This window comes from Nannobrachium achirus, assembly GCF_963921795.1.
Source record: "Nannobrachium achirus genome assembly, chromosome: 11".
Taxonomy (NCBI): domain Eukaryota; kingdom Metazoa; phylum Chordata; class Actinopteri; order Myctophiformes; family Myctophidae; genus Nannobrachium; species Nannobrachium achirus.
The window spans coordinates 12346154-12371710 of NC_137820.1; the positions used below are offsets into that span (position 1 = coordinate 12346154).

Here is a 25557-nt window from a genome sequence, read left to right on the forward strand (position 1 = left end):
GACAGACAGCAACAGTTGTCATGATGGCTGAGATCAGCTGAGGCAATATAGAGAACAGGCGAGATAAGAGGAGCGAACATTGCGGCGGTGGTGGATGCGTTGTGCGTGTCATCCTCCTCGCTGCTGTTGTGATTTGGGGCAGGCTGTGTGTATGTGTGTATGTGTGTGTGCTGTCATTGGCACGGAGCGACGGGGGGCACGAAAAACGTGTTGCTGCTGGCTGCGAGTCCTGCATGTATAGCATGTTTATACAGGCGTCCAATTATCTGGAGGACATTGGAATATCATAACATCCATTCGCTTTTCGGGTTTTTTAATCATTACGTCGTCCAACTTGTCATTTAGACTAATAATTCTCTCGAGGTTTATTTCTGGTTCAGGTGAATCGCTCATATGTTCCGTTCAGCAGGGGAACGGGCTGTTGCGTCTGCAGAGATCAGCCCCAGCTGCTGCTCGAGTCAGACTTGACAACACAACCCGGCCGGACTGGAAATCAGAGCAGCAGCAGCCGTTCTGTCGGCGGGCGAGCAGCCGTGAAGACCACTGCAGACAGACGTATACAACAGTACAGGCAGACAGGCGTGCCAGGAGGAAGGGGAGGGAGGGGGGCGATCGCCTGTGACGGCTCTCTCTCTCTCGACCCTCTGCGGATCGAGCCGAGCCCCGGCCGCTCCGCTCCGATCGAGAACCCCCACCCATTTTTCTCGGGGTGCCGCCGCTTTGGATGGGGGGCAAGCAGAGCACGACAGGGCGGCCCCGGGGTGCCTTTCCCGGCGTCTCCACGGACGACAGCGCCGTGCCACCCTCGGCCCACTTCGGCCACTACCGGCCGAGCGGCACCATGGGCCTGCGGAGTCGGTCGGTCAGCTCCGTGGCCGGCATGGGCATCGAGCACCACGGCCCCGCCGTGCCCTTCGGGTTCTACACCCCCAGGGGGGGAACGGACTCGGACAGAGCCGGAGGGGGGTCTGCCCCGGCACTAACGCCGCCCCCATGCACGGTAACGGCTACCAGCAGGACACGGGGGGCGGAGGGCACCACACGGACGGTGTCCTCTACCTGGGGTCCCGGGGGTCGCTGGCTGACACCTTACCCCTGCACATCGCACCCCGCTGGTTCAGTGGCCACAGCGGTAAGTGTGTCCATTGAAGGCAAATAAACACACGCACGCGCGCACGCACGCACGCACGCACACACACACACACACACACACACACACACACACACACACACACACACACACTCACTGGAAAACACATCTGCGCACTTTCCTGTAGTTGGCCAAGGCAGGTGCCATATTTTACTGCCACCCCAGTCAGGAGCTTAATTCACCCCTCAGTGCCTATCAGTGTTTGTATGAGACAAACCGGAAGGAACTTTCTACACCTTTAAATCAAATGAGTTGAAATGAAATCAAGGGCTTCTATTCCTACAGTGTAGGTTCTGTTATTTGTGGAAACAGCTGTCTTGGTTGGGTAGTACAAGTCTGCCAGCAGCAGAGGAGACACTGTTATGTCATTGTGTCGGATTCACAAAACTATCTTTAGAGTCTGTGTGACATTGAGGGCCTCGGTAAAAAAAGAAGACGAACCAAACCTCAAAATAAACGTTGCAGGGAGAGCCCGGTCTTGACCGTCTGTGCATAGGTCATTCCTTGTGTGTGTGAGGTGACTCTCATAAGCCTGTTGCCAAATCTGTCTGAGTCAATTAGTCTGGCGATTAGAGAGGGGAGAGAGAGAGAGGTGTGTGGGGAAGGGAAGGACAGAAATGGAAGGGGGGAGTGATGGAGAGAGGAAACATGGGCGGGAGGGAGGTATGAAAGGAGTAGAAGGGTGAGGTGGGGACCTGGGAGGGAAGGAGGGTGGGGTATAGGATGGAGGGAGAGAGAGGGATAAAGGGTTGAGTTGATGGGGCAGCAGAGGAGAGGTTGTTCATGGTTATCATAGGCTTACCTTGGTCCACACACAGTATGTTTCTGTGTGACTGAGCCTGTCAGGCCATGAGCCTAGAGCCTGATTTATGCTTCAGGGACAAAGTGTCGTGTGACACAAATAACATATTTTTGTTCCACGACACTCACCGAGGCATAAATCAGGCTTCAGACACCACAGATATACAGCAGCTACTGACATTGGCCTTAGCACGCACGCATGCATACAGTATGCATACACATAGTTACAAGAATGCAAAACTGAACGCAGAGAAACTCAAAGTCATGCACCTAGACTCCTAGATTATAGACACATTCTCTTCTCACATACACACACACACACACACGTGTGCGCGCACCTACACACACACACACACACACACACACACACACACACACACACACACACACACACGCGCGCGCACAGAGTAGCCGGGCTCAGCGAGGTCCCCAGGCTCTCATTACCGAAAACCCCAACCAGCTCATGGCAGGAGAATAGCAAGTCAGACGTCAACATCCCAACTGTTTTTCCTTCCCTTTATCACCTAGCAACCCTGATGTGCTTTTGTATCAGTGGGAGAAGATAGCTCTGTGGGGACGCTGGGAACAGCTTCACACCGGTACAAGAAATCTCAGGAGAACGACAGTGGACAGAGATACAGGCTACAGAGGCCCATGGCCTTCAGTCTATGGTTGATATAAAGACAGCCCCTATCAGTGAAGGGTTTTTGTGGTGGCCAGTAGAGCATGACCAATGCCACATCTTTGGGTTGCAATACTGAGTCATAGACCACAGGCGATTACCGATGTTTTGACTGATAAGCTGTCATTTGATTTGATTAGTTTCTATTTCAGAACGTTTAATTTATAACCAAAAAATATATAATAAAACACAAATAAACACAAATCACTTTTATTGACAAATCACGTTTATTTTTTAAGTTTATTTATTTAACCACTTCTTAAGCCATCTGCTGATCTGCTCTAATCTGATAAGCATCGGCTGCATAATTGCAAATAAAATAAAATTATTGTTATATCAGTCTGGCTCTATTTATCAGTGAAGGGCTTGTATGGACAGCACAGGAAAACCTTCCCTGATAGTTATTGTGATATTCTATCTGTTTTAGTCAAGTAGTGTGTGTGGTAATATAATATATGCAGGTGGTAACATTCACATACATTCAGGATGAATGTCACTGTGAAATGTCATGTTTTCATTGAGTTTTGAATGGTGTGTCCTGTTTGTCCATTATTTGCAAGAAAGACAACATCAGAATTTCACTTAGAGATTTTAGCAAGTGATGCTGGCCTTATAATGGGGACTGTCTCACTCTCAAGGACAACTTGACTGGTTTAACATAGGATTGACTCAGGTCCACAGTTAACCACTCTTCCTCCCTACTCCTGTGTTTAAGTGCTGGCTTCTATTTCTTATTAACCACGTAAAGTTCAAGTGGTTAGTATTTAGTCTACACATGGTAAACTTGACCTGAGTTGGCTCTGTACTTACTTGGTCCACTCTTCTTTCCTTCTACACGAAATCTCTCTGCCAAAAATGAAAGATCTGCAAGCCCACAACGTGCCACATTGCAATGCGTTTGTGAGCTTGTAGATCTCCCCTCAGATTGAATAGAAATCCCAGGGTACAAGAACACGGAGAGCTGCTGCAATTCTTTCTCAGAACGTAATTGTATGCTGGGGGATTCTTATTTCTGAGTTCTAGAAGATAAAATAATTCAACTTTTGACCAAACAACATAATACTTTTAGTGGATTTTCAATAGTTGCTTAGCAACTAGAGCTACAGTATACCACCACAGCATTCCCCAAGCATCTGTTTAGCTTAAAAAGAGGTTTCCAGTGGACTTAGTACTGTACTTCATCGACCGATCATTGACAAAACTCAGGGGGAGTAGTGGATGCAATATCAATTGTTTGTTTATTGGCCTTTGAAGTGAACCAGTATAGTTCCCAGAAGGTGATTATTTGAGGAGCAAGGATCATGTGGGATTGTGGGTATATAAATATATATATCATCAGTGTCTAGACTAGAAACAATTGGAGCTGACTGTTCTCAAGCCCTGGATAAATTGCTGGATAAATTGCTGTTCTCCTGTGAAATATCCTTCAAGTCATACTCTCAACTCAAGTCAATATACATTGATTTAAAAGAGACACCACCAGTAGTGAGAGCAAAAGGTTATGGATAAAATAGTTGCCCAAGGTTCAGCATTGGAAGTACTTTATTATTTATTTTTACTTTAAAGATTTGTTTTTGGGCTTTTTATGCCTTTATTTGATAGGATAGTAGACTGACAGGAAATGGGGAGAGAGATGGGGAATGACATGTGGCAAAGGTCGTCCGGATCAGGAATCGAACCGGCATTTGCTCAGTGGTAGAGAAACCATCACCAACCAGTAAGACACCTCAGGGCGACATGCGACCTCACCCTAAATGGCGATGTCCGCCAATTCTTTGCCATCTGGCCAGTGATGTATATCGGACCAGTTACCCATATATGGAGACCCCTGGTACCCATATATGGAGATCCATGTACTGTACAGTATATGGAGATATGCTGTGAGAGGCCAAACATGCTTACTCAGTTATTTGTTATGTGAAAGTCCTATGATGTCTATGACATCTTATCTTACATCATACCCTGTTATGCCCATACATGGAGATCCCTGTCTGTAGATAGAACCAGCCACACAGATATGGGCTGTCTTGGCCATATATGGATTCTGTTAGTGTGGTATGTGGCCAATGTGGCCTCTGGGCATTCCCATATGAAGTCCTGTTAGATATGGGCTTAAAATTGATGACATCAGGGAACTTTATGGGCATAAAAGGGATTCTGTTAGTGTGCCATCACAGTGAAGCCAGAGCGTGATGTCAGTGGTGCTTCACAGAACGGCTGCATACCAACAAAGGCGAACCCCGCCAGCAGCATCCTCCGTGTTTTCAACTCCCACTGTTTGAAAATCAAGCAGGTCTGCCATTTCATTCACAATGTTAGTTCCTCCTTGACAGTAATGTTAATCAATTTATATACGTAAAGTGTTGATCAAATGCTATTTTCTCCTTGTCTTTGTGAATCGATAAGGCTATGGGTAAATGATACACAGATTAATGCAGGCCATTTGTTGTGCAGGCCCTCTTTATCCAACTGAGGGCTGGTATATTAGCCTGAGCTGAAGCCGAGGCCTGGGCTCAAGTTATGCCTGAGTTTGGATAACCTGGCTTGCACCCTGACGATTTCCTGGATCATAATCTACTGTACATGTACTTTAACCTATTTAGGCCTAGAATTATTGAATGCTTTAACTATTGAAAATTAGCAGATATACAACCTTGCAGTGCGGCACCACTTGTAGATCTGCTATTTTTGAAAAGTCGTGAAAATGTGTGCAAATCTTTGAATATACGTATTTTTAAAGTGAACATTTGTAACTCAAATTTTGCTTCTGTGGGGGATATTTTGAGATGGGGGTCCGTAACCATATACAAATCATTTTGGGGGTCCTTGACATGAAAAAGTTTGAGCACCACTGACATAGAAACGTGGGTTTAAAAAAAAAAAAAACTTTCAGAAGGATTCAAAAGACACGTATAGAATTGGGTCAAAATATTCAAAGACGTGCACAAATCTTCACGATCTTTCAAAAATAGCAGATCTACAAGCTCGCAGCACGGCACTCGGTGTCCGCGCTGTGAGCTTGTATATCTGCTATTTTTCAATAGTGAAAGCATAAAAGCTTCTGTTTCGGAGGCTGGATGATCATCTGACAATATCTGGCAGCCTATTTGGTCAGTCATCCTGTGACACTCAGGCTTGCTGATCTAAACAAATCACTGACCTTTGTGACTCTTGGCCCGCCTTTTTCTATTCATATAAAATAGTATCGCAGTGTTTGATTGACAGCTGCCAGGATTTGGTGTAACAGATCAAATTAAAAGCCTAATAGAGAATGAGTAGAACCATTTGACTTTCCCCATAAATAATTAACAGGACTTGTCTTTATATATGCTGGCAGAATCCATGCTTTCATGTACTGCAAGATTTTTCCATGCAATGAAAGTGATTGTAGAGAGAAAAACATGATTCTGCATTCACCTTTTATGGAGCATAGGAGAACTGATAAATAATAATATGATATATAATAATAGTAATAATAATATATTATATATCTATATTAATAATATATTTGGACTGACTTATATCATAGCCAGAAAGCTATCCGATGCAATGTTCTAACTAAGTTCAGTGTAATTTGAAATCCCATAAATAAAAGAAAGGCAGTGACTCCAATCTCCTTCAATTGTGTGAGCCACACTCTTGCAGTGACACTGAGGGCCTAGGGCGGAAAGTTTGTCTATCCTTCGGCTGAATGATTTATTAAAAGATGGAAAAATATATTTTATGGGTGTAGCCCCTTTCCTCTTTGGATATCCACATTCTTGCTGAACAAAAAGAAAGAAATCAGTTAAAGAAGGAAGCATTTCTTACAGCTGCTACGATTAGTTTGATTATTTTAAGAGCAAGACTGAAATCATGAATGCTCCCACGGCTTTCAGTTGTCCAGAAGAACAGGAAGAAAATGGATGTTGTGGATGTTTCTGCAAAACTGTTTTTTCTTCCTCGTTCTTTTATTTGTATTTTTATTATAGTCCACTCCAATACTAGCTGGTGCCTGGACTCGTTCCCCCGCCCCCCCCTTGAAAAAGCCAGCTAATACCTCAATTCTTTTTTAAGATATGTTTTTGGGCTTTTATGCCTTTATTGACAGGACAGTAGACTGACAGGAAAGGGGGAGAAACATGCAGCACACCTTGATCGGGCTCGGGAATCGAACCAGCAGCTACACAAAGCAGGCTACACGAAGCCTATGTGGTATGCGCCAGGACCAGTAGGCCAGCAGGCGCCCCAATATGTTAATATTCTGTTTCTGTACAATTCATGATTTCTAAAAGATCTTGATTGCTGTGAATTAACTCTGTCTTTCTTTCTTTCTTTCTTTCTTTCTTTCTTTCTTTCTTTCTACATCTTGAATCCATTATTGTCATTAGCAGCCTGTAATAAGACTTAAAGGTGGTAATAGTTTTCACTGTCTGCTTGGCAGGGGGTGGCAGATTTCTCCAGCCTTGGAAAGGATAACGGTAGATCTCATGATGCCCCAAAAGGCTTCCCACCAGTTATGAAATATCAATGAATACATTTGAACTGTAGCTCTATTGAATTATCCTGTAACAGATGACACTGATATTTCCCCTGTTGCCTGCAGTGCCAACAATGTCATGGTCAGAATATAAATTAGTCATAATAATCGTCACAGAGACGCTGACCTCTTGCCTTGAAGGAGGCATGGTCCTGTGAGATGTGTTGGAGTTTGCTCCCCTCATTCACATTTAGCCAGATCAATGCTTGTCTCTTTCTATCTATGTCTTTTTACCATAAGTCATCCTCATCACCTGGACCTTCATGACCAGGCAGTGCCGGTTCTAGGACTTAGGTGGCCCTATACAAGATTATTTTAGGTGGCCCCCCGCTGACGGATGCACGCGTACGCGTGCATCCGACAGTGGGGGGGCCACCTAAAATAATCTGCAGCAACAGATCAAAATTTCTTTTTGGAGGCATATTGACTTGTTCATGAATCAAGGCAGCCAGGCCTAGAATGAAGTTGGGGATTATGGGGATGGAGGAACGGGGAGGGCATATTAGAATAATAACGCTAGTTTTTGGATAGGGGATATATGACATATAATGTAACAATATGTTTAAAAATAAAACGACTTCATGTGATGTGGCCCCCACTTTGGTTGTGGCCCTAAGCGACCGCTTATATTGCTTATGCCAGGAACGGGCCCTGTGACCAGGGGTGGTACTGTACTGAAGTACAATAATGTAAAAAGAAAAGATACTTTACTTGAATAGGTCAATTTCTCTATACTTTATGCTCCAACTCATCTCATTGGCATATATTGTACTCTTTACTACAATTATTTGAAAACTTTTACGTACATGTTTTCAGATTTACAAGTATTTTAACAATTTTTAAGTATTACAAAAGTAAACGTACATTAACCACCTATTTTATATTTTGCCTATCACGAAACATATTACGCTTCTAGATTGTTATGTACTGTTATTTTTGAGCGGTGCAAACCGCTCCTATATGTGGCTGTGCGTGTGTCCGTAGCCTTATTCCTCAGCGTTTTGCCATAGTAAAATGTGTGTGTGTAGCATCATGTTTGTCTAGTGATGTCATATGTTGTATGTCTGTAGCCTTTTTCCTCAGCGTTTTGCCATAGCAAAACGTGTGTGTGTAGCATAGCCTGTACATCCTAGACTTAAATCCTAGTCTGAAGATGTTATGCAAGCACGACCACCGCTCACTTCACATTGGGTGTGATTTCTTTAGACAAATGTTGCAAAAATAAATGCATAAAGAGTACTTAGACCATATACTTTTTTTGTATATTAATACCAGTGAAATTACAAGTTTACAACTTGTGAGCTTATAGATGGGCTATTTTTGCTGAATGTTCACCTATTTACACCAAATATTTGTCTATTTTCACCAAATGTTTGTCTATTTTCACCAAATGTTTGTCTACAGTATTTTCACCTATTATGACATCCCGCAAATAAGGACACTATAGTATTCATGCACTATAGTATTCTGTCGTCTCTGTCGGAGACGACAGAGAGAAAGAGAGAGGCAGACAGACACAATGGAGAGGTGGGGGCACTCACTCTGGCCAAGACCTTTTATGTTCATGAACCATCTCAGACTAGAAAGATAAGTGTTGATAGACACTGGTTCATGAAGCCCTCTTCCTTTTCTAAAATAGACAACAGCATACAGTTTACTCCTGTTTGGATTGTACTCTGCTCTGCTGCTCTGGAAACACTTAACCCCTTAAACCCTCTATTCTCAGTAAAACTGACCTGTGTTAAAACAACTGTACTAGAACTGCTTTTTACCGTCGACACCAAATCTCTTTGCCAAAAAATAGCCAATCTACAAGCTCACTTTGATTCCCCCCAGGATATTACTGTAGTGTAAAGATACTGGGGTTCAAGTGTTTAAGCCTAATCTATACTCGCATGACTCGCTTGCCAAAACTACTGATCGGTAAGTTAACAACGTCATTAGCTTGGCAACCAGTTGTTTTGGCGAGCAATGCGGTTGGTTGTCCGCTGAATTATAAATTTAGCCTTGAGCCTCTTTGTTCCTCAGAAATAGCTGCAAATCCTGTGGCCTGCAGGCCCCCCCTCGCCCCCTTTTTTACCCTTGCAAAAGTTTGACATGCTTTGTGTGGGCAACTGGGCACATGCGTTTATGTAGTACACGTGTCGTGTGTGTGCGTTCGTGTGTGTGTGCGTGTGCAGGGGCGTCACACCAAATTCTGGGCCCTGGGTACAAGGATTCACTGCGGGCCCCCCATGAATGTTAACTATTGAAAAATAGCAGATATACAAGCTCACAGCGCGGCACCGAGTGCCGCGCTGCGAGCTTGTAGATCTGCTATTTTTGAAAAATTGTGAAAATGTGTGCAAGAAACCTATGTTTCCATGAAAGTGGTGCTCAAACTTTTTCATGTCAAGGACCCCCAAGATGATATGTATTTGGCCACGGACCCCCATCTCAAAATATTTCGTTCCAGGGACCCCCCCCCCCCCCCCCCCCCCCCCCCGGAAGCAAAATCTGAGTTACAAATGTTCGCTTAAAAAATACATATTCAAAAATTTACACACATGTTCACGACTTTTCAGAAATAGCAGATCTACAAGCTCGCAGCGCGGCACTCGGAGCTTGTATATCTGCTATTTTTCAATAGCTAAAGTTACTAGGGCCCCTCCACCTTGGGCCCTCGTAACTCAGTCCCACTTTCCTACCCCTTGTGACGCCCCTGTGTGTGTGTGTGTGTGTGTGTATGCGTGTGTGTGAGAGAGAGAGAGAGAAGGTAGAATTAGTCGTCACTAGAGAGAACTGATTGTCTCATAAAATTCTAGACAAAGGTCGGACAAGAAGACAGAGACAGGCTGTGCGTGCGTGCCTGTGTATTCATGTGCGTGTGCGCCCGCACATGTGTGTGTGTGTGTGAGAGAGAGAGAGTGAGTGGGTGCTGAACATCCATTCAGGTGTTAAAGAGATGCATTAATGTTAATCACGACACAAGCTGCTCAGAGTCTTGCTACTGCATTCGTAATGTAGCCTTGCATAGTCTCCCCTTGAGAATGCATGCATGTACATGCAAGCACGCACATATGCAAGCATGCACGCACAAACAGCCAGACATGAAAAGCAGTAGATCGAGTTATTGCTGTTCCTCATATATGTTTTATTAGTCATACTGTAGGGTACAGGTAGAGATCAAATAAGCTGAACTCTGGTAGATTAAATGGTTTCTTCCCCAGTCAGGATGGAACATTAATCGATTAAAGACTTGTGTTTCACTCATGTTTGTGAGAATGAGTCATGTTCAGTTATGAAGATTTGATATATGATTCCATAGTATGGAGAATGCTTCCTCTGGGTGACTGATTTTCCCCCTTGGGATAATAAAGGTATCTATCTATCTATTAGGGCATTCACCAAATATTCGAATATTCAAATATCAAAGTAATTATTTGACGTTGTTCACCAAAGTCGAATATTCGCTTATTTTAATTTTTTTATTGTTTTCTCTTTAAAAAATATATACCGTAATTTGGCGCAGTTCAGGCCAAAGGTGGTACTGCAGCTGAAAATGCTCAGAGCCATTCAAAAATGAGAGGCTTTCTATTCAGGAGTGGTAATTTAGCCTCAAACCTTTTGAAAAACGTTTTTGGGACATAAACAATATGACCTAAATACTTTTTAAATGCATGGTGTATCACCTTTAATGCTCTATACCAGGGGTTCTCAAACCTTTTTTGGCAGTGACCCCCAAAATAAACATATTTGAACAGGGGACCCCCACCCTGACAAGCACTTGGAATTGTAGGGATTACATTTAATGTGACTCGGTTCCGCAGATAAATATTGTGAAAATAGCAGATCTACATGCTCACAACGCCTCGCAACGCGAGGCGTTGTGAGCATGTAGATCGGCTATTTTCACAATGTTCGCATCTTGCTCACTTAATATTTGACAGTTTGGCCAGTCCTGTCGAATATTCGACTATTCGAATACTCTGAGGTCGAATAATTCGAATACTTAAAATCACTATTCGTGAATGCCCTACTATCTATCTATCTATCTATCTATCTATCTATCTATCTAATGTAAATTACTCAGAGTCTATTGCATTATAAACATACTTACAGTATATAAATGCATTATAATCTGCTCATAACACAGTTTAATTAACTCCGTCCTTCTGTCTGTCCGTCCATCTGTCTGTGTACAGCTAATCTCAGACACCAATGGACCGATCGGCGTGAAACTGCATGCACACACCCAAGGAAGACACTCCACCCATTTCTTTCAAATCAGCTTTATTATGATTGATTGATTGATTGAATACTTTATTATAGGTTTGCATAGGAAAAGGTACAAATAAAAGGATAAACACCACAAGAAAGCCTTTGGCTTGTTTCAATTGGGGTCCTTTTTTTAAACTCATCTAGCATTGAATGACAGACAAATAAAACACGGCACAATGCAGAAAATAATGTCGTAAAACAAAATAAAAACAAATTGAACCCATTGTTTGAGCCAAATCTGGGTTGGACGTGATCTGTGGAGCTGCCTCTGGTGTAATTGCGAACATCCCTGACGTTTTGGAAGTATTTTGTCAGGTACATGGGTATCTTAGGGCAGTGTTTCTCAGCCTTTTCTGCATGGGCACACTTTTCATGTCCCAAGAATCCATGGGCACACCAACATAATACGCGGGGTGTAAATATCATCACTGTCAGGAAGAAACCTCGTATCTCCAAGTTTCAAATTTGTACGTTTCTTCGCAAAGCAAAGCCCTGCTTCATCATACAAGGCTGTCGTGCAACAGTAGTGAAAACAGCAGATCTACAAGCAGTGTGCTTGTAGATCGGCTAGTTTAAATCATTTTTAAAATGATAAATACAATACTGGCTTTCAAGCAGTTTCAAGGGGCACACTTGACCCTTCTCAGGGGCACACCAAAGGTCCCCAGGCACAGTGGTTGAGAAACACTGTCTTAGGGCACCTCTCCACTACAGTAACAAGCCGTGCCTTGCCGCGCGGCACCGATCCGTGCCGTGCCGTGTCGCACTGATAGGGTGTATCCATTAGCGACTGAGGATTAGTGAAGAGTCGGGAAGTGAAAAAAAAGGTCAATGTTTCGAGATCTCCGAATAATGAAAAAATAACGATAAACAAAAAGGCTAGCATTCCTCTGTTGTTGTTGTTGTGTAGACTGTTGCACACAGACACGGCTCACTTCGGGTTGGACCAAACGGCGATTAATGCCAGCGTGTCCACAACTGACCAGTGACCACTGTACTATTTCTGCCTTAACTTGAAAATAGAAATGAGAAAAGCTGATGAAAAGTTGTGAAATGTTCCTATTATCCCACGGAAAGACTATCTCGACGAGGACGCTCAGACACTGGTAAACAACGCGCGTGTAATTTAACCAATGAGTGATTACAGACGCGTTCATCATTCATTCAGCGTCCCAGTAGCCCGGTTCCTCATCTCACAACCAGGCAGAGCCTGGTATCATCTACCAGACCAGGCCCATCAACGCGATTCGGCGCGGTTACAACCGGACCAGGCTGAAGTGGAAACACCAGCAGAACCTGCTCTTAACCATGTCTTACTGCTCAAAAGCCTAGTGGAAATGCACCCTTTAGCGATGTAGTGTAGCTTGTTCAACAGGCTCATTGCAAGATGCTGTACTCTGAAACAATCATGAAAAAAATATTTCATGAACAAAAAATCCTGCACACTGCTCTTGCTCAGTTACTTAAAGGGCCAGTTCACCTCTGGGGCAACCAGATCTTATTTTATTGTTGTTTGGGACACTATCAACACAATTTTGCATCATATGATGCAGCATGATGACTCATATGATGCAAAATGCATCATCATTCATGCTGAAATACTAAAATATCTCAAAACACAGATTGAACACAAAAAATAACTCAGGATTGTGTTGATCTTGTCCCAAACAACTAAAAATAAGAATCTGGTTGTCCCAGAGGTGAACTGGCCCTTTAAGTTAACAGACGTTTCGGTCCCACTGGACCTTGATCAAGAGTGAGTCTTTGGGGGGAATTTTGTCATGGCCAATGGCCTTGTGTTGTAGGGTGCTTAATTTTTTGTGTACCCCTAGATTTCTGTAGTATTTTTTGACATGCTCTTCACCATACTGCCCAGATGGGCTGGACCGTTTTTTTAACCAGTGATGTGGCTATGGTGGAAAAGTAGACGTTAAAACGATTAGCTTGTCTGTAATGAGAGCGCCGTCCGTTTTGATGTTTATGTTGTAGTATAGGGTTTTCAGTTTTGGACTGAAGCCTAGTTGGCTGTTAAGTAACGTGGTTCACGTGGTTTGATTATGTTTCCGTCAACTTTATCATCGATGTAGGTTTGTCGCGTTTGTCCAGTTTCTTAGTTTATTACCTTGTATAATAAGCATCATGGTGATGCTATAACAGGCTTCTTCATGTTGGTCTATAACTCTTAAAACCATTGGTGGTAAACTCATGTTTTTCTCCTGGATTCCTTTTTAGGCCTCACCCATTTACACTTAACTCGATTTTGCATTCTCTTAAAAACACGCTTTTTGATACTACTCCTACATGTTTTATCCAACACTCACACAACTTGCTACACATTATCTTTGGAGTCATGCTTCAACATGTATCACTCAGATTTTTCATATTCCATTCATATGATGATGATTGGCTTCCAAAGTTTTTTGCCATTTAACAGAAAATGGCAAAAATAATGAATGCAGCATCTGGTCAGTTTTGTATGGCCAAATATAAAGTGACCTGACCTGTAGACACTACCGTGATTTGAAACAAATTGGGAGAACGTTATTCCTTGGCCAACTGGGACTGATACAGTATGTGCATGTAAAGTTTGATGCCTATTTGGTCCAGAGGCGGACAGACACACACACACACACACACACACACACACACACACACACACACACACACACACACACACACACACACACACACACACACACACACACACACACACACACACATACAAACACACACACACACACACACACACACACACACACACACACACACACACACACACACACACACACACACACACACATGGACACGGACAGGGGCGAAAACATAATCACTCATTCCTGGCATGTCGGCCAGGTGCAGATATTGACCTTATTCCATCATTGCCCCCTGCAATCTATTGACCTTTCTAGGTGAGCAGAACCAGGGGTGTTGTTGCCTGGATTATTCATGAAGCTTTCCCGGAAGAGAACGATCCCATGATTGGCCGCTAGTTGCGCTGTTTTCCCCCCGTGAGGTACCAAAAAGATTTTTTCTCCGCTGGACTTTTTTCCCCTTTGATTTTCTAACCTTAATAAACATCGTCATAAATACTTTTTAGTTCCTGTCGCTAGTGAAAAACTGCCTTTCAATTACCATGATATGCGTTTTGTGCAAATATGGCCCCATTTATGTTAAAATTGATTATAATGTTGCCGGGGGCGTGGCCAACTAAACTGATACCAGCCGGCTGTGTTCTTCTTCGTGTGCTTTATTTCGGGAGGCTCCGACCACATTCTCCCATGTATCCCTGCGGTTGCACGTGACCGTTGGCAGCCAATAGCATTCCTTATGATTCCTGGGGTACCATTCAAGCAATGATGGCGACACCCATACAAGGGACAAAAAAGCGCCATTTTCGCCGCATAGAAACCAATGGCTTCGCACCGTCCATATTTTTTTTACAGTCTATGAGCAGAACAGAAAAATGTCCCAATGCTGACACAATAAGCATTTCGTTGTTGTCGGGTGAAAACCTTTGTATGTCCAAAACCGTTCGTTTTGCATTTATCATTTTAAAAATTATTTAAACTAGTGAAAACAGCCGATCGGCGTTGTGTGCTTGTAGATCTGCTGTTTTCACTACTTTTGTGCGTCTGCCTTGTATGATGTAGCAGGGCTTTACTTTGCGAAAGAATGTACAAATCTGAAACTTGGAGATATGAGGTTTCTGCCCGACAGTGACGATTTGCTTTTGTTTCCCTGCTGAGCAAGTGATCAAAATTGACTTGTTGTTATTCAAACAATGTGATTGGTCTTTTTGCGCCCGCCTGCTGGCACAAGAGATAGGTGGGGATTTATCACAGTTTTTTGAATGTGGAGACCTCACTAAAAGTTGAGATCACTGCAATTAATTAAAGAAAAAAGTATACTGACATATGAATACAGTAGGTGGGAAGACAGACAGAATGATGTATTGACAGGAAAATGAATGGATGTGAAGACAGATGGACCGCTGGCCTGGCTGACATTGCCAGAATAGGACAGAATGAATTATCAGTGAAACAGGAAAAATGAATATGATTCAATTAACATCCGTTAATCTGTCTGAATGAATTTGCAGACAGGCAGACAGACAGACAGACAGACAGACAGACAGACAGACAGACAGACAGACAGACAGACAGACAGACTGGCTGGCTGTTTGGAAATTGGACAAGGCATGGAGACAGAAACAAACATGTAATCAGCAGACGAGCAGATAGATGGAACTGTGGTCAGATGCCGAGACTATTACAGAATGTAATAGTCTCGAGAGCGATAAGGAAGATGAAGGCAGATAAAAGATCCATACAGAATATGGAGACGGATTGTCAAACACTAACAACTGCAGTCAAAAACACATTAGACACATGCAGGCAAGGCAGCCATTTGAATTCAAAAGCAGTACGGTACCTTAAGATGGACAAGACAGGCGGACAAGACAGAGACAGGTGATGACTGATGAGTTAAATGTCTGGAAAGAGAATAGCCAGGCATACAACGAGGTCAGAAACTAATGAACAAAGTATAGATGCAAACAGATGGGCTGACAAAAAGGCAACATGTTTGACAGACAGATACAGACAGACAGATAGACGATAACTGTCTGTCAGAATAATCTAGTACCTTTCAGAAGTTTGATCCTGGATTCTTCGACCTATCAATCAACCTAACCCAGTGGATTCTTCAAATCCTAACGCCAATCTGATATACTTTATCAAATACAGCATAAATGCTTAACCACAATACACCTTTACAATTTCTTTGACAAATAGCGGAAAATAGCCAAAGTGTGTGTGTGTGTGTGTGCGTGTGCGTGTGCGTGTGCGTGTGCGCGTGCGTGTGTGTGTGTGTGTGTGTGTGTGTGTGTGTGTGTGTGTGTGTGTGTGTGTGTGTGCGCGCGCGTGTGTGTGTGTGGGTAGGGGGGTCAATTATATTTGCTAAAAATGGGTACGCCATGGTTAATGTGCTCATTCATAACGGCATTGACACTGTCTCTGACCAATAGGCTTTTTCCTTCAGTTGGTCTTAGATACATACCGTAAGTCCCTCTCCATGGTCCAGAGAGATGGCACTGTAGAAAAGTATTTCTCTTAAAGGCTTAATAATAACCGAATACAGTAGAATAGAAATGAACAGCAGCCTGAGTCCAGTATAACAAATTGCAGTACCACACAAAACAGCTGGGCTCAAGGTATCATGGGTAGGCTTAGGCTAGGTCAGTGGTTCCCAAACCTTTAGCCATAGCCACTGGCTGCGGCCCCCCCTATGGCTTAAACCTATTATTTATTTAAGTATGTTTGTAAAGGTTATACTGCAGATACAAAATGCTCTGTATTTACGGTATTTGTGATTGGATGTATTGTAACGTTACAGAACAGTGTCATACTGTATAGTATATATAGTGCATTTAGTGCATCTTTTTGATATTTTCGTACTTTCATAAAGAAATTGTGAAACTACACACTTAAAAGCAAGGACACACACACCTGCATGAGCAACAGCACATGAACTATGCCTTAGTTGAGTCTTGGCCGAGTGTAGATCATTAAGGAAACAATTGATATTGAGCCTGTTAACTCTTGATTCTGAGCTCAATGAGTTGGTCATCGTGTTGTCTTTATCTATTTGTTTTATACACAAATACATGCTCACACGCACGCACGCACGTACGCATGCACGCACGCACGCACACACGCACACACACACACACACACACACACCAGATTAAAGACCACTTGTCCTTAAGCCTATATAGTATATATACGTACTTCATTGACTGCATGGTGTCACACATAGTTCTATACTTTGTCCAATCTCGAGGGAAAAAATTACAACCTCACAACGCATTGCAATGTGACGTGTTGTGAGCTTGTAGATTGGCTATTTTCGCCAAATGTTCGCCAGAATAGGAACTATAGCGGTGTAGACTGAGTTAGTAAACTGGTCCCGAGGTTGTCGGGACTACAAATCCTGTTGCCAAAAATAGCCGACCTAAAAGGAGACGCGTTGTAAACTTGTAGATAGGCTATGTTTGGCTCATGTTCTCCCAGAATATGGATGCTAGTCCATATTAGTTTAAGTGTTTAACAATGGAGGGCATAATCTGTAAACACCGTGCTGCGAGAGGGGTCATGTGAGTTCACCCACCCATCAGAAGTGCAAAGCAATTACTCAGTGACCCTCTACCCCCCCCCCACCACTCCTGCCCCCCTCTCTCTCTCTCTCTCTCTCTCTCTCTCTCCCTCTCTCTCTGTCTCTCCCCCTGCCTGACTATCTCTCACTTCCTCTCCATTTCTCCCTTTGTCTTTTTGGCAGAGTGCAATCCCGCCATGCTATTGTGCTCAGATTAGATGGACATAAGCCACTCATCCATTTCCCATACACACAAGAACCTTTCCACACACCTTTCCACACTCATACAGTGCGCGTGCGAGCACACACACACACGCACACGCACACACACACACACACACACACACACACACACACACGCACACGCACACGCACACATCCTCGGCTTATGAAACATGCCACCCCGCATTCACCAAATGCAGCATATCATGACAAACACAACAATACACGAAGGCACACGTCAGGGCGCACCTCCATTGACTGGGTCCACGCTGTTTGTAGGGCATTCACCAAATATTAGAATATTCGAATATCAAAGTAACTATTCAACGTTGTTTACCGAAGTCGAATATTCGCTCTCTCTTTAAAAAAAGATAGTTTATAAAGCTTGGCTAGATAGGAAGTCATAAGAATAAGGTGTCAATGCCCCTGGTGGATGAATTTGTTAATGCTCTATACCAGGGGTTCTTACATGGCCTTTTTAGGCCATGACCCCCAAAATAAACATATTTGAACTGGCGACCCCCACCCTGACAAGCACTTGGAATTGTAGGTTTTAATGTAACTCGGTTCCACTCGGTTCCACAGCTCACAACGCCTCGCGCGAGGCGTTGTGTAGATGTAGATCTGCTATTTTCACAATGTCCGCCTCTTGCTTACTTAATATTTGACAGTTTGGCCAGTCCTGTCGAATATTCGACTATTCGAATACTTTTGAGGTCGAATAATTCCAATACTAAAAATCACTATTCGTGAATGCCCTAGCTGTTTGTCATATTGTGACTGAAGTCGGTGGCCAAGTGTTTCAGCAACATGGGGGACAGGAGCACATCTGTGGCGCTGAACTGTCTGGGTGCAGGATTCAAGAATATAGGTCAGCGCCACAATTTATTTGTGCTTTGTCTGCTTCCCTCGCTCTCAGCTCGCTCTCTCTCTCTCTCTTTCTCTCTCTCTCACACACACACACACACACACACACACACACACACACACACACACACACACACACACACACACACACACACACATACCAAAGTCTCATTTATGCCTCAGTTGAACAGCGGTGTCGTGCGACAAAGTATCAATTAGGCTTCTTCATACTCATACTAGGCTTCTTCATACATCTACGGTACGTCTCCTTGTTAGCACGGCACTCCTCTCTGGTGTATACAGAGGAGCAAGGACACACTCAGGCACAGAATATGCACACACACACACACACGCACACGCACACACACACACACACACACACACACACACACACACACACACACACACACACACACACACACGCACACACATGGCATGCGCACAAGCACGCACGCGCACAAAACCAAAGGCAAAGGACAGTGAGGTGAAAGAAAGAGAAATGGAGAATGAGAGGATGAGCGAGAGGGCAAAACAGAGGAGGAAAGAGGGAAATACGTAAAGGGATGGTTTCTGTGGCAACCGCACAGCTGCCTGTCGTTTCCGTTTAAACATCATTGGCATCCATGATGTGCACGCGCACGGAACAACGCAACCTTCACTTTCAAGAGGTCAGGCCAGAACGAGCGGGATCAAGGCATCAAGTGGGATGAATGGAGACAAGATTGAGATTGACAGAATTTGCTGTTACTTAACCCATTCAGGCCTAGAATTATTGAATGCTTTAACCAGTGAAAAATAGCAGTTATACAAGCTCACAGCGCGGCACCGAGTGCCGCGCTGCGAGCTTGTAGATCTGCTATTTTGGAAAAAGTCGTGAAAATGTGTGAAAGTCTTTGAATATGTGTATTTTCAAAGCGAACGTTTGTAACTCAAATTTTGCTTCTGGGGTGGTCCCTGGAACTAAATTTTTTGAGATGCAGGTCCGTGGCCAAATAAATATCAGTTTGGGGGTCCTTCACCGGAAAAAGTTTGAGAACCACTGACATAGTAGTCTCTCAAGAACAGACTGAGCTCCAGTTGAAGTGAAAAGGACATTTTCTTTGACGATGGCTGGCCAGATTGCTGACATAGAAACATGGGTTTTTCAAAAAAAATCTTAGAAGGATTCAAAAGACACTTATAGAATCGGGTCAAAATTCTAATTTTCACGATTAATAAAATAATGATACACAATAATGTGTACCCGTTCTGAATGGGTTTTAACAGGTTCTGGTGGCATCTCTCAGCTTGTCTTTCCGTTTGTCTGTCAGACGTTCCTTCTGTCTGTGACTGTCTGATTGCTCATCTGTCTGCCTACACCTCGCTATGGAATTCTCTCTTTGCATATTTCAGGGTCTGTCAAATGTCATATAAAATGGTGCATGTGTCCAATGGGCCAGTGCACATTTGTGGTTCGATATAGTACACTGTAATTGTAAAGTAGGCGTATCACAATTACAACATAATCGTCCAATCGCAATTATTTGAGATAATTGCAGTTATTGTGCATTATCGTCATAATCGTTTCTATGTTGAATTTTTTTTCATTTTCAAACATTTTCAAAAATAGCAGAAACAAAGATCTGCAATCTCACAAGGCGTCACATTGTGGCGTGTGAGCTTGTAGGTCTGTTATTTCCACTAAATGTATCCACCTCTTTCCGCGGGAGTTTACTGGAGATTATTTGGACCTATTTGGACCACACTTCCGGTTTAACAGCAGACATACAAGCTCACGTCGCGTCGCAGATGCAACCCGTTGTGAGCTTGTAAATCACACTCGGCTGCGGTGCCGGAAGCTCGGTACAACGTCTGCGTAATGCACTATGGGGCGTTGGAAACCCGTGGATATTTGTATAAAATGATTCAATATAGCCTCAATATAATTCAGTCATTTCTTTCTTCATGTTTTATCTGGCCCTGTGTAATTTTTGTTTACAAAGCCTAAAAGCCAAAGAGAAAAATCATTTGTATTTATGTTCCAATGTCCAATGCCAAAATCACAATTAAACTAGAAGCAGTGCTCTTCCGAGCACAGGTCTCCACCAGGCCGTGTGTCCTGGTGGTGCTACTGTATAATAGGCCAATGTAAAAAGGGTGGCATATGTTCTTCACCATAGATCTTTCATGGAAATCGGACGCTGCATGCATGATTTGAAGCATTGTGTTCCAAAAATGTGTTTTGCTAAACTCTACCTGCTGGTGGCGCTATAACAGGCCAATGTGAAAAAAGATAGCATTTGTTCCTTGACCTAGTGGGAATATGTGTGGCAAATTTCACGGTAATCGCAAGCTGCGTTGATGATTTGAAGCATTTTGTTCAAAAACGGAGCAATCCTGCAAACTTTGGAAGCTAATATTAGCCAATCAGGATGGAATATGAAATATCAGACCGATCGGACTTGATCACATGACTATAGAGATACTGTGTACCGATTTGCGTGATTTTTGGATAAAATCTCAAGGAGTAATATGCAAAAATGTGTTTTACATAAGTCGGCCCAAAGGTGGCGCTATAAAAGGCTGATGTGAAAAATGCAGGGCAAAGGTTTATCCTTAGCCTCTAGGGAGTGCGCTTACAAAGTTTGAAACTGATCGGTGGAGTTATAGGTAAAACCACAAATCGGCCTGTTATAGCGCCACCATGAGGCTGATTTAAAAAAAATTAAGTGGCATTTCTTCCTCTGCCTAGTGGGAACGTGTGCGCGATTTCATGATAATTGCACTTTGCGTTTGGGATTTGAGGCATTTTGTTCAAAACGGCTCAATCCTACAAACTTTGGAAGCCAATCTTAGCCAATCAGGAAGGAATATGCAAAATCGGACAGATCTGTGTCGATCACATGACTGTCGAGATACTGCCTACCGATTTGTAGGATTTTTGGACAAAATCTGTAAGAGTAGTGCACAGAAATGTGTTTTGCGAACATCGGCCACTAGGTGGCGCTAGAAAAGGCCCATTTGAAAACTTTAGGGCAGAGGTTCTAGATTGGCATCCAGGGAATGTGTGTGCTCACTTTGGCAGCGACCGGGCCAACGGCGACTGAGATTAGCTGCACACAAACTGCGAGGACACACGGACGGACGGACGGACGGACGCACGGACGCACACGCGGACGGACGAAGGGGAAAACATACTCTCCCCCAAGCCTTCGGCTGGTGGAGACAATCACTAATCACGGTTATTTGTATGACAATTTAATCGTCAAGTAAAATTACATGATGGTGAGACAGCCCTGAACGTGAGTTGTCAGCCTTTACGAGTGTCCAGTTCCTGGAAGGTCACTATGGCAGTGTGGCACAGCAACTGTTGCTACTAGGGCATTGTCCTAAAGTTGTCATGGCACAGTGGAGAGGCTTTCTAAAGATAAATGTCTGACTCCCACTGTAAGCAGCACTGGGGAGTGGCACTCAATGCCAGCAGCATCAATACAAAGCTACCTTTCTGATTGACTATTGCACTGACTGTGCCATATTTTACTGGTAAAATTAATTGTTCCGTTCCGTTCCATTCTGTTCTGTTCTGTTCTGTTAGGTTTCCAATAGCCACCTGGGGGCTACACCCAGCATTTGAAACATCTACAGATCCATCTATAAAAAAATATATATATCGTGGAAAAGTTCATAATTAAAAATGGACACTTTCATATATCGTCGTTGTCGGGTGGAAACCTTGTATGTCCAAAACCATTCATTTTGTATTCATCATTTAAAAAATTAACTAAACTAGTGAAAATAGCCGATCTACAAGCACACAACGCCTCGCACCGCGAGGCGTTGCGTGCTTGTAGATCTGCTGTTTTCACTACTTTTGTGCAACGGCCTTGTCTGATGAAGCAGGGCTTTACTTCGTGAAAAAACCTACAAATTTGAAACTTGGAGATACAAGGTTTCTGCCCGACAGTGACGATATTCTAGATCCTTTATTTATTATTATTTTTTTTTCATTGATCTGTATGTTGCTGTCAGGCAGAAACCTTGTATATCCTCCTAAAAATAGCCTGGGAACCAAAACAACAACACAACCTCTGGTTAATACTTTCCATTGGTTAAAGGGAGTCTATGTGATGGTTTGTTCAATAACAGTAACGGGGGTCTCCCCATGATCTCTCCAGTGTGCCTTGCCAAGCCATGTGGATATGTCAGGTTCCTAGTATATAGCACGATCGAGGCGGCTTGAGGTACAACCACATCCCCCGGCCATGATCATGTGCAAGTACACCCCCTGGACATGACGCTAGTACGGTATGTCGCAGGCACTTATCCCCAATCAAATTGAAAGTGACAGGTACTCATTGAATTGGCAACAACTAAATTGGCGACACGATATATACCAGTGAGACTCCCTAATCGGGAGATAAGCGTCCGTCAGGTCACTTGATCCATGTTGATGACATGACTCTAAACATACTGTGTACCGCTTTACGTGATTTTAGGGCAAAATCTGTAGGGGCAGTGTCCAAAAATGTGTTTTGCTAGAATTGGCCTCATGGTGGCGCTAGAAGAGGGCCATGTGAGAAATGAGGGGTTGGAGGTTGTGGTTTAGCAGCCAAGGAGTGTGTGTGTGCAAAGTTTGGCATGGATAGGGGCAACGGTGGCGGAGATATGAGTAGGGGAAAAGTGTGAGGTGACGTGACTGACTGACAGACAGACAGACAGACTGACAGCAGTGGAGGTTTTGATAGTAACTGCGACCTGACGGTCACAGTTCTGTATGATACAGTATAATGTTGTCATTCATATGCTTTTTATATCAATTTGTGAATTTGATGAATAACCCATCTTCACCTACAGTAGTGATTAGCTGCATGTTACAGCCGATACATTAGCTACAGTAGATCCCTTTTGGTCCTTCGCCGGGCAGATTACACAGTAACATCAACGAGTGTTCATTTAACTCTGAGAGTGTACGCATGGAACCAAATAGACCACTTCCATGCGGACACTCTCAGTTTAAAATGAACACTCAGGATTATATTTGACAGTGTAGTGTGTTATTCACCATCTTGTTTACCCATTCAACAGAGGCCCATTGAATTATCTGGAGGAAACCACATAGGCTCTGAGGGTTTGGCTGCACTTAAGGGTGTAACGATATAGTAACTGTATCGAAATATCGTTGTTAACTTAAAAAATCGAAGTACTGTATATCGAAATGAAAACAGCTAAAATCGAATCGTATTGTTTTATTTTGTATCGTATCGAATCGGCAGTGAAAAGAATCGATTGTATCGATACTACCTACTTGTGCATTGTATTTAGCATTTTCAAGAAGAAAAACTTTAAATTACTTTTCCTTTCCATATAGCTACACTGGTCTATCGATAAATGTGTGTAATCTCTGGGTTCATGTCAAGGTGCAGGTTTGTCCATAAACAATGACCATGTATTTGGCAGATAATCACTGTGTTTACTTATTTATATCCATATTAATACATGTTTCCCTTAAAACCTGCACAATCCACACCTTTCACACAGATTTAATTTCTTTGCTAAATAGTTACTATATCGATTTTAAATCATTGAATCGAATCGTATCGTATCACCATGAATGAACCAATATCGTCCATGTATCGTATCGTCAACCATGTATCGTGATACGTATCGAATTGCTGTTAAAATGTATCGTTACACCCCTAGTGCACTGTCTTACCAAACATCATCATTTAACCCTCAGTGTCACTGCGAAGCATATCTTTCTGCACAGCGGCCCGATTTAAATTCGTTTTCCCCCCATTTATGTCTCTCTAAAGGCTAATTTATACTTTGTCGTATGATGGAGTTTAGGTATAATAACTCTGTCTCCCTCTCACAGCAGACCCCAGGGACATGCTGGGCCCCTGATTCAGCCCGGGAAGAAGAGTTGGAGAGGCCCTTATTGCGCGCTATAGAGAGAGATCTCTCTCTATAGAGATCTCTCTCTATAGCGCTGCTGCTATTCAAAGATTTGTGACAAGCCAGTTGGCCAATTACATGAGTTATATTTCGTCGTTGTCGGGTGGAAACCTTGTATGTCCAAAACCGTTTGTTTTGTATTTATCATTTTAAAAATGATTTAAACTAGTGAAAACAGCCGATCTACAAGCACACAATGCCTCGCGGAACGAGGCGTTGTGTGCTTGTAGATCTGCTGTTTTCACTACTTTTGTGCAACGGCCTTGTACGATGAAGCACGGCTTTGCTTTGCGAAAACATTTACAAATTTTGAAACTTGGGAGATACAAGGTTTCTGCCCGACAGTGACGATTTACTTTGTTGGCCGCCCAGCCCCCAAAATGGAACAAAGGCCGACATTTTAGTTTAATTTTTTTCCCAATGGCCGGCCTGGACCGGCCGGGAATGAACCGGCCGTTCGGGAGTTGTCCCGCTTTTCCCAATGGCCAGCACGTCCCTGGCAGACCCCTCTCCCATGTACTGCCCTCGGTTTCACCTGCCTGCATCTAAGGTCACAACCAGTTTTCTTCTCTTCATTTCTCTCTCTCTCTCTGTTTCTCTTTCTCTCTCCCTCGCGCTCTCTCTCTCTCTCTCTCATCCCTCCTCTCTCCTCCCCCAACTTTTCATCCCCGCTCCTCCTCTAAATCTCCCTCTTTTGGTCTCCATCTCTCTTTTTTTCTCCGCTCTGTTCTGTTCTGTTCTGTTCCCATGGAAACTGCTGTTCTTTCCGGTAAGGTAAAGAGAGTTGCCGAGAGGAGAGAGAGAGCGAGGGAGACAGAGACAGAGAGAGAAGAGAGAGAAGAGAGAGAGAGAGAGAGTTTGCGTTAGGAGCGTAAGTTGTGATGTAATCGAACCAACAGCATCCTGGGTTCCCGTTTATGGTCATAGCGGTGGTAGGCCAGACACAGATGATAGACAGACATTTAATGT

At 43.4% G+C, this 25557-nt stretch overlaps 1 protein-coding gene across 1 annotated transcript in view; it reads left to right on the forward strand.

Annotated features, from left to right (window-relative positions):
• Window positions 1-724: 724 nt before the first annotated feature.
• znrf1 (zinc and ring finger 1) overlaps window positions 725-25557 on the forward strand; it is a gene marked incomplete at its 5' end in the record, with an annotated part of 82049 nt that continues 57216 nt past the window's right edge. Inside the window, 2 exon segments of the mRNA XM_080737503.1 lie at window positions 725-977; window positions 980-1132. Of these exon segments, the coding sequence (XP_080593629.1) occupies window positions 725-977; window positions 980-1132 (406 nt within the window).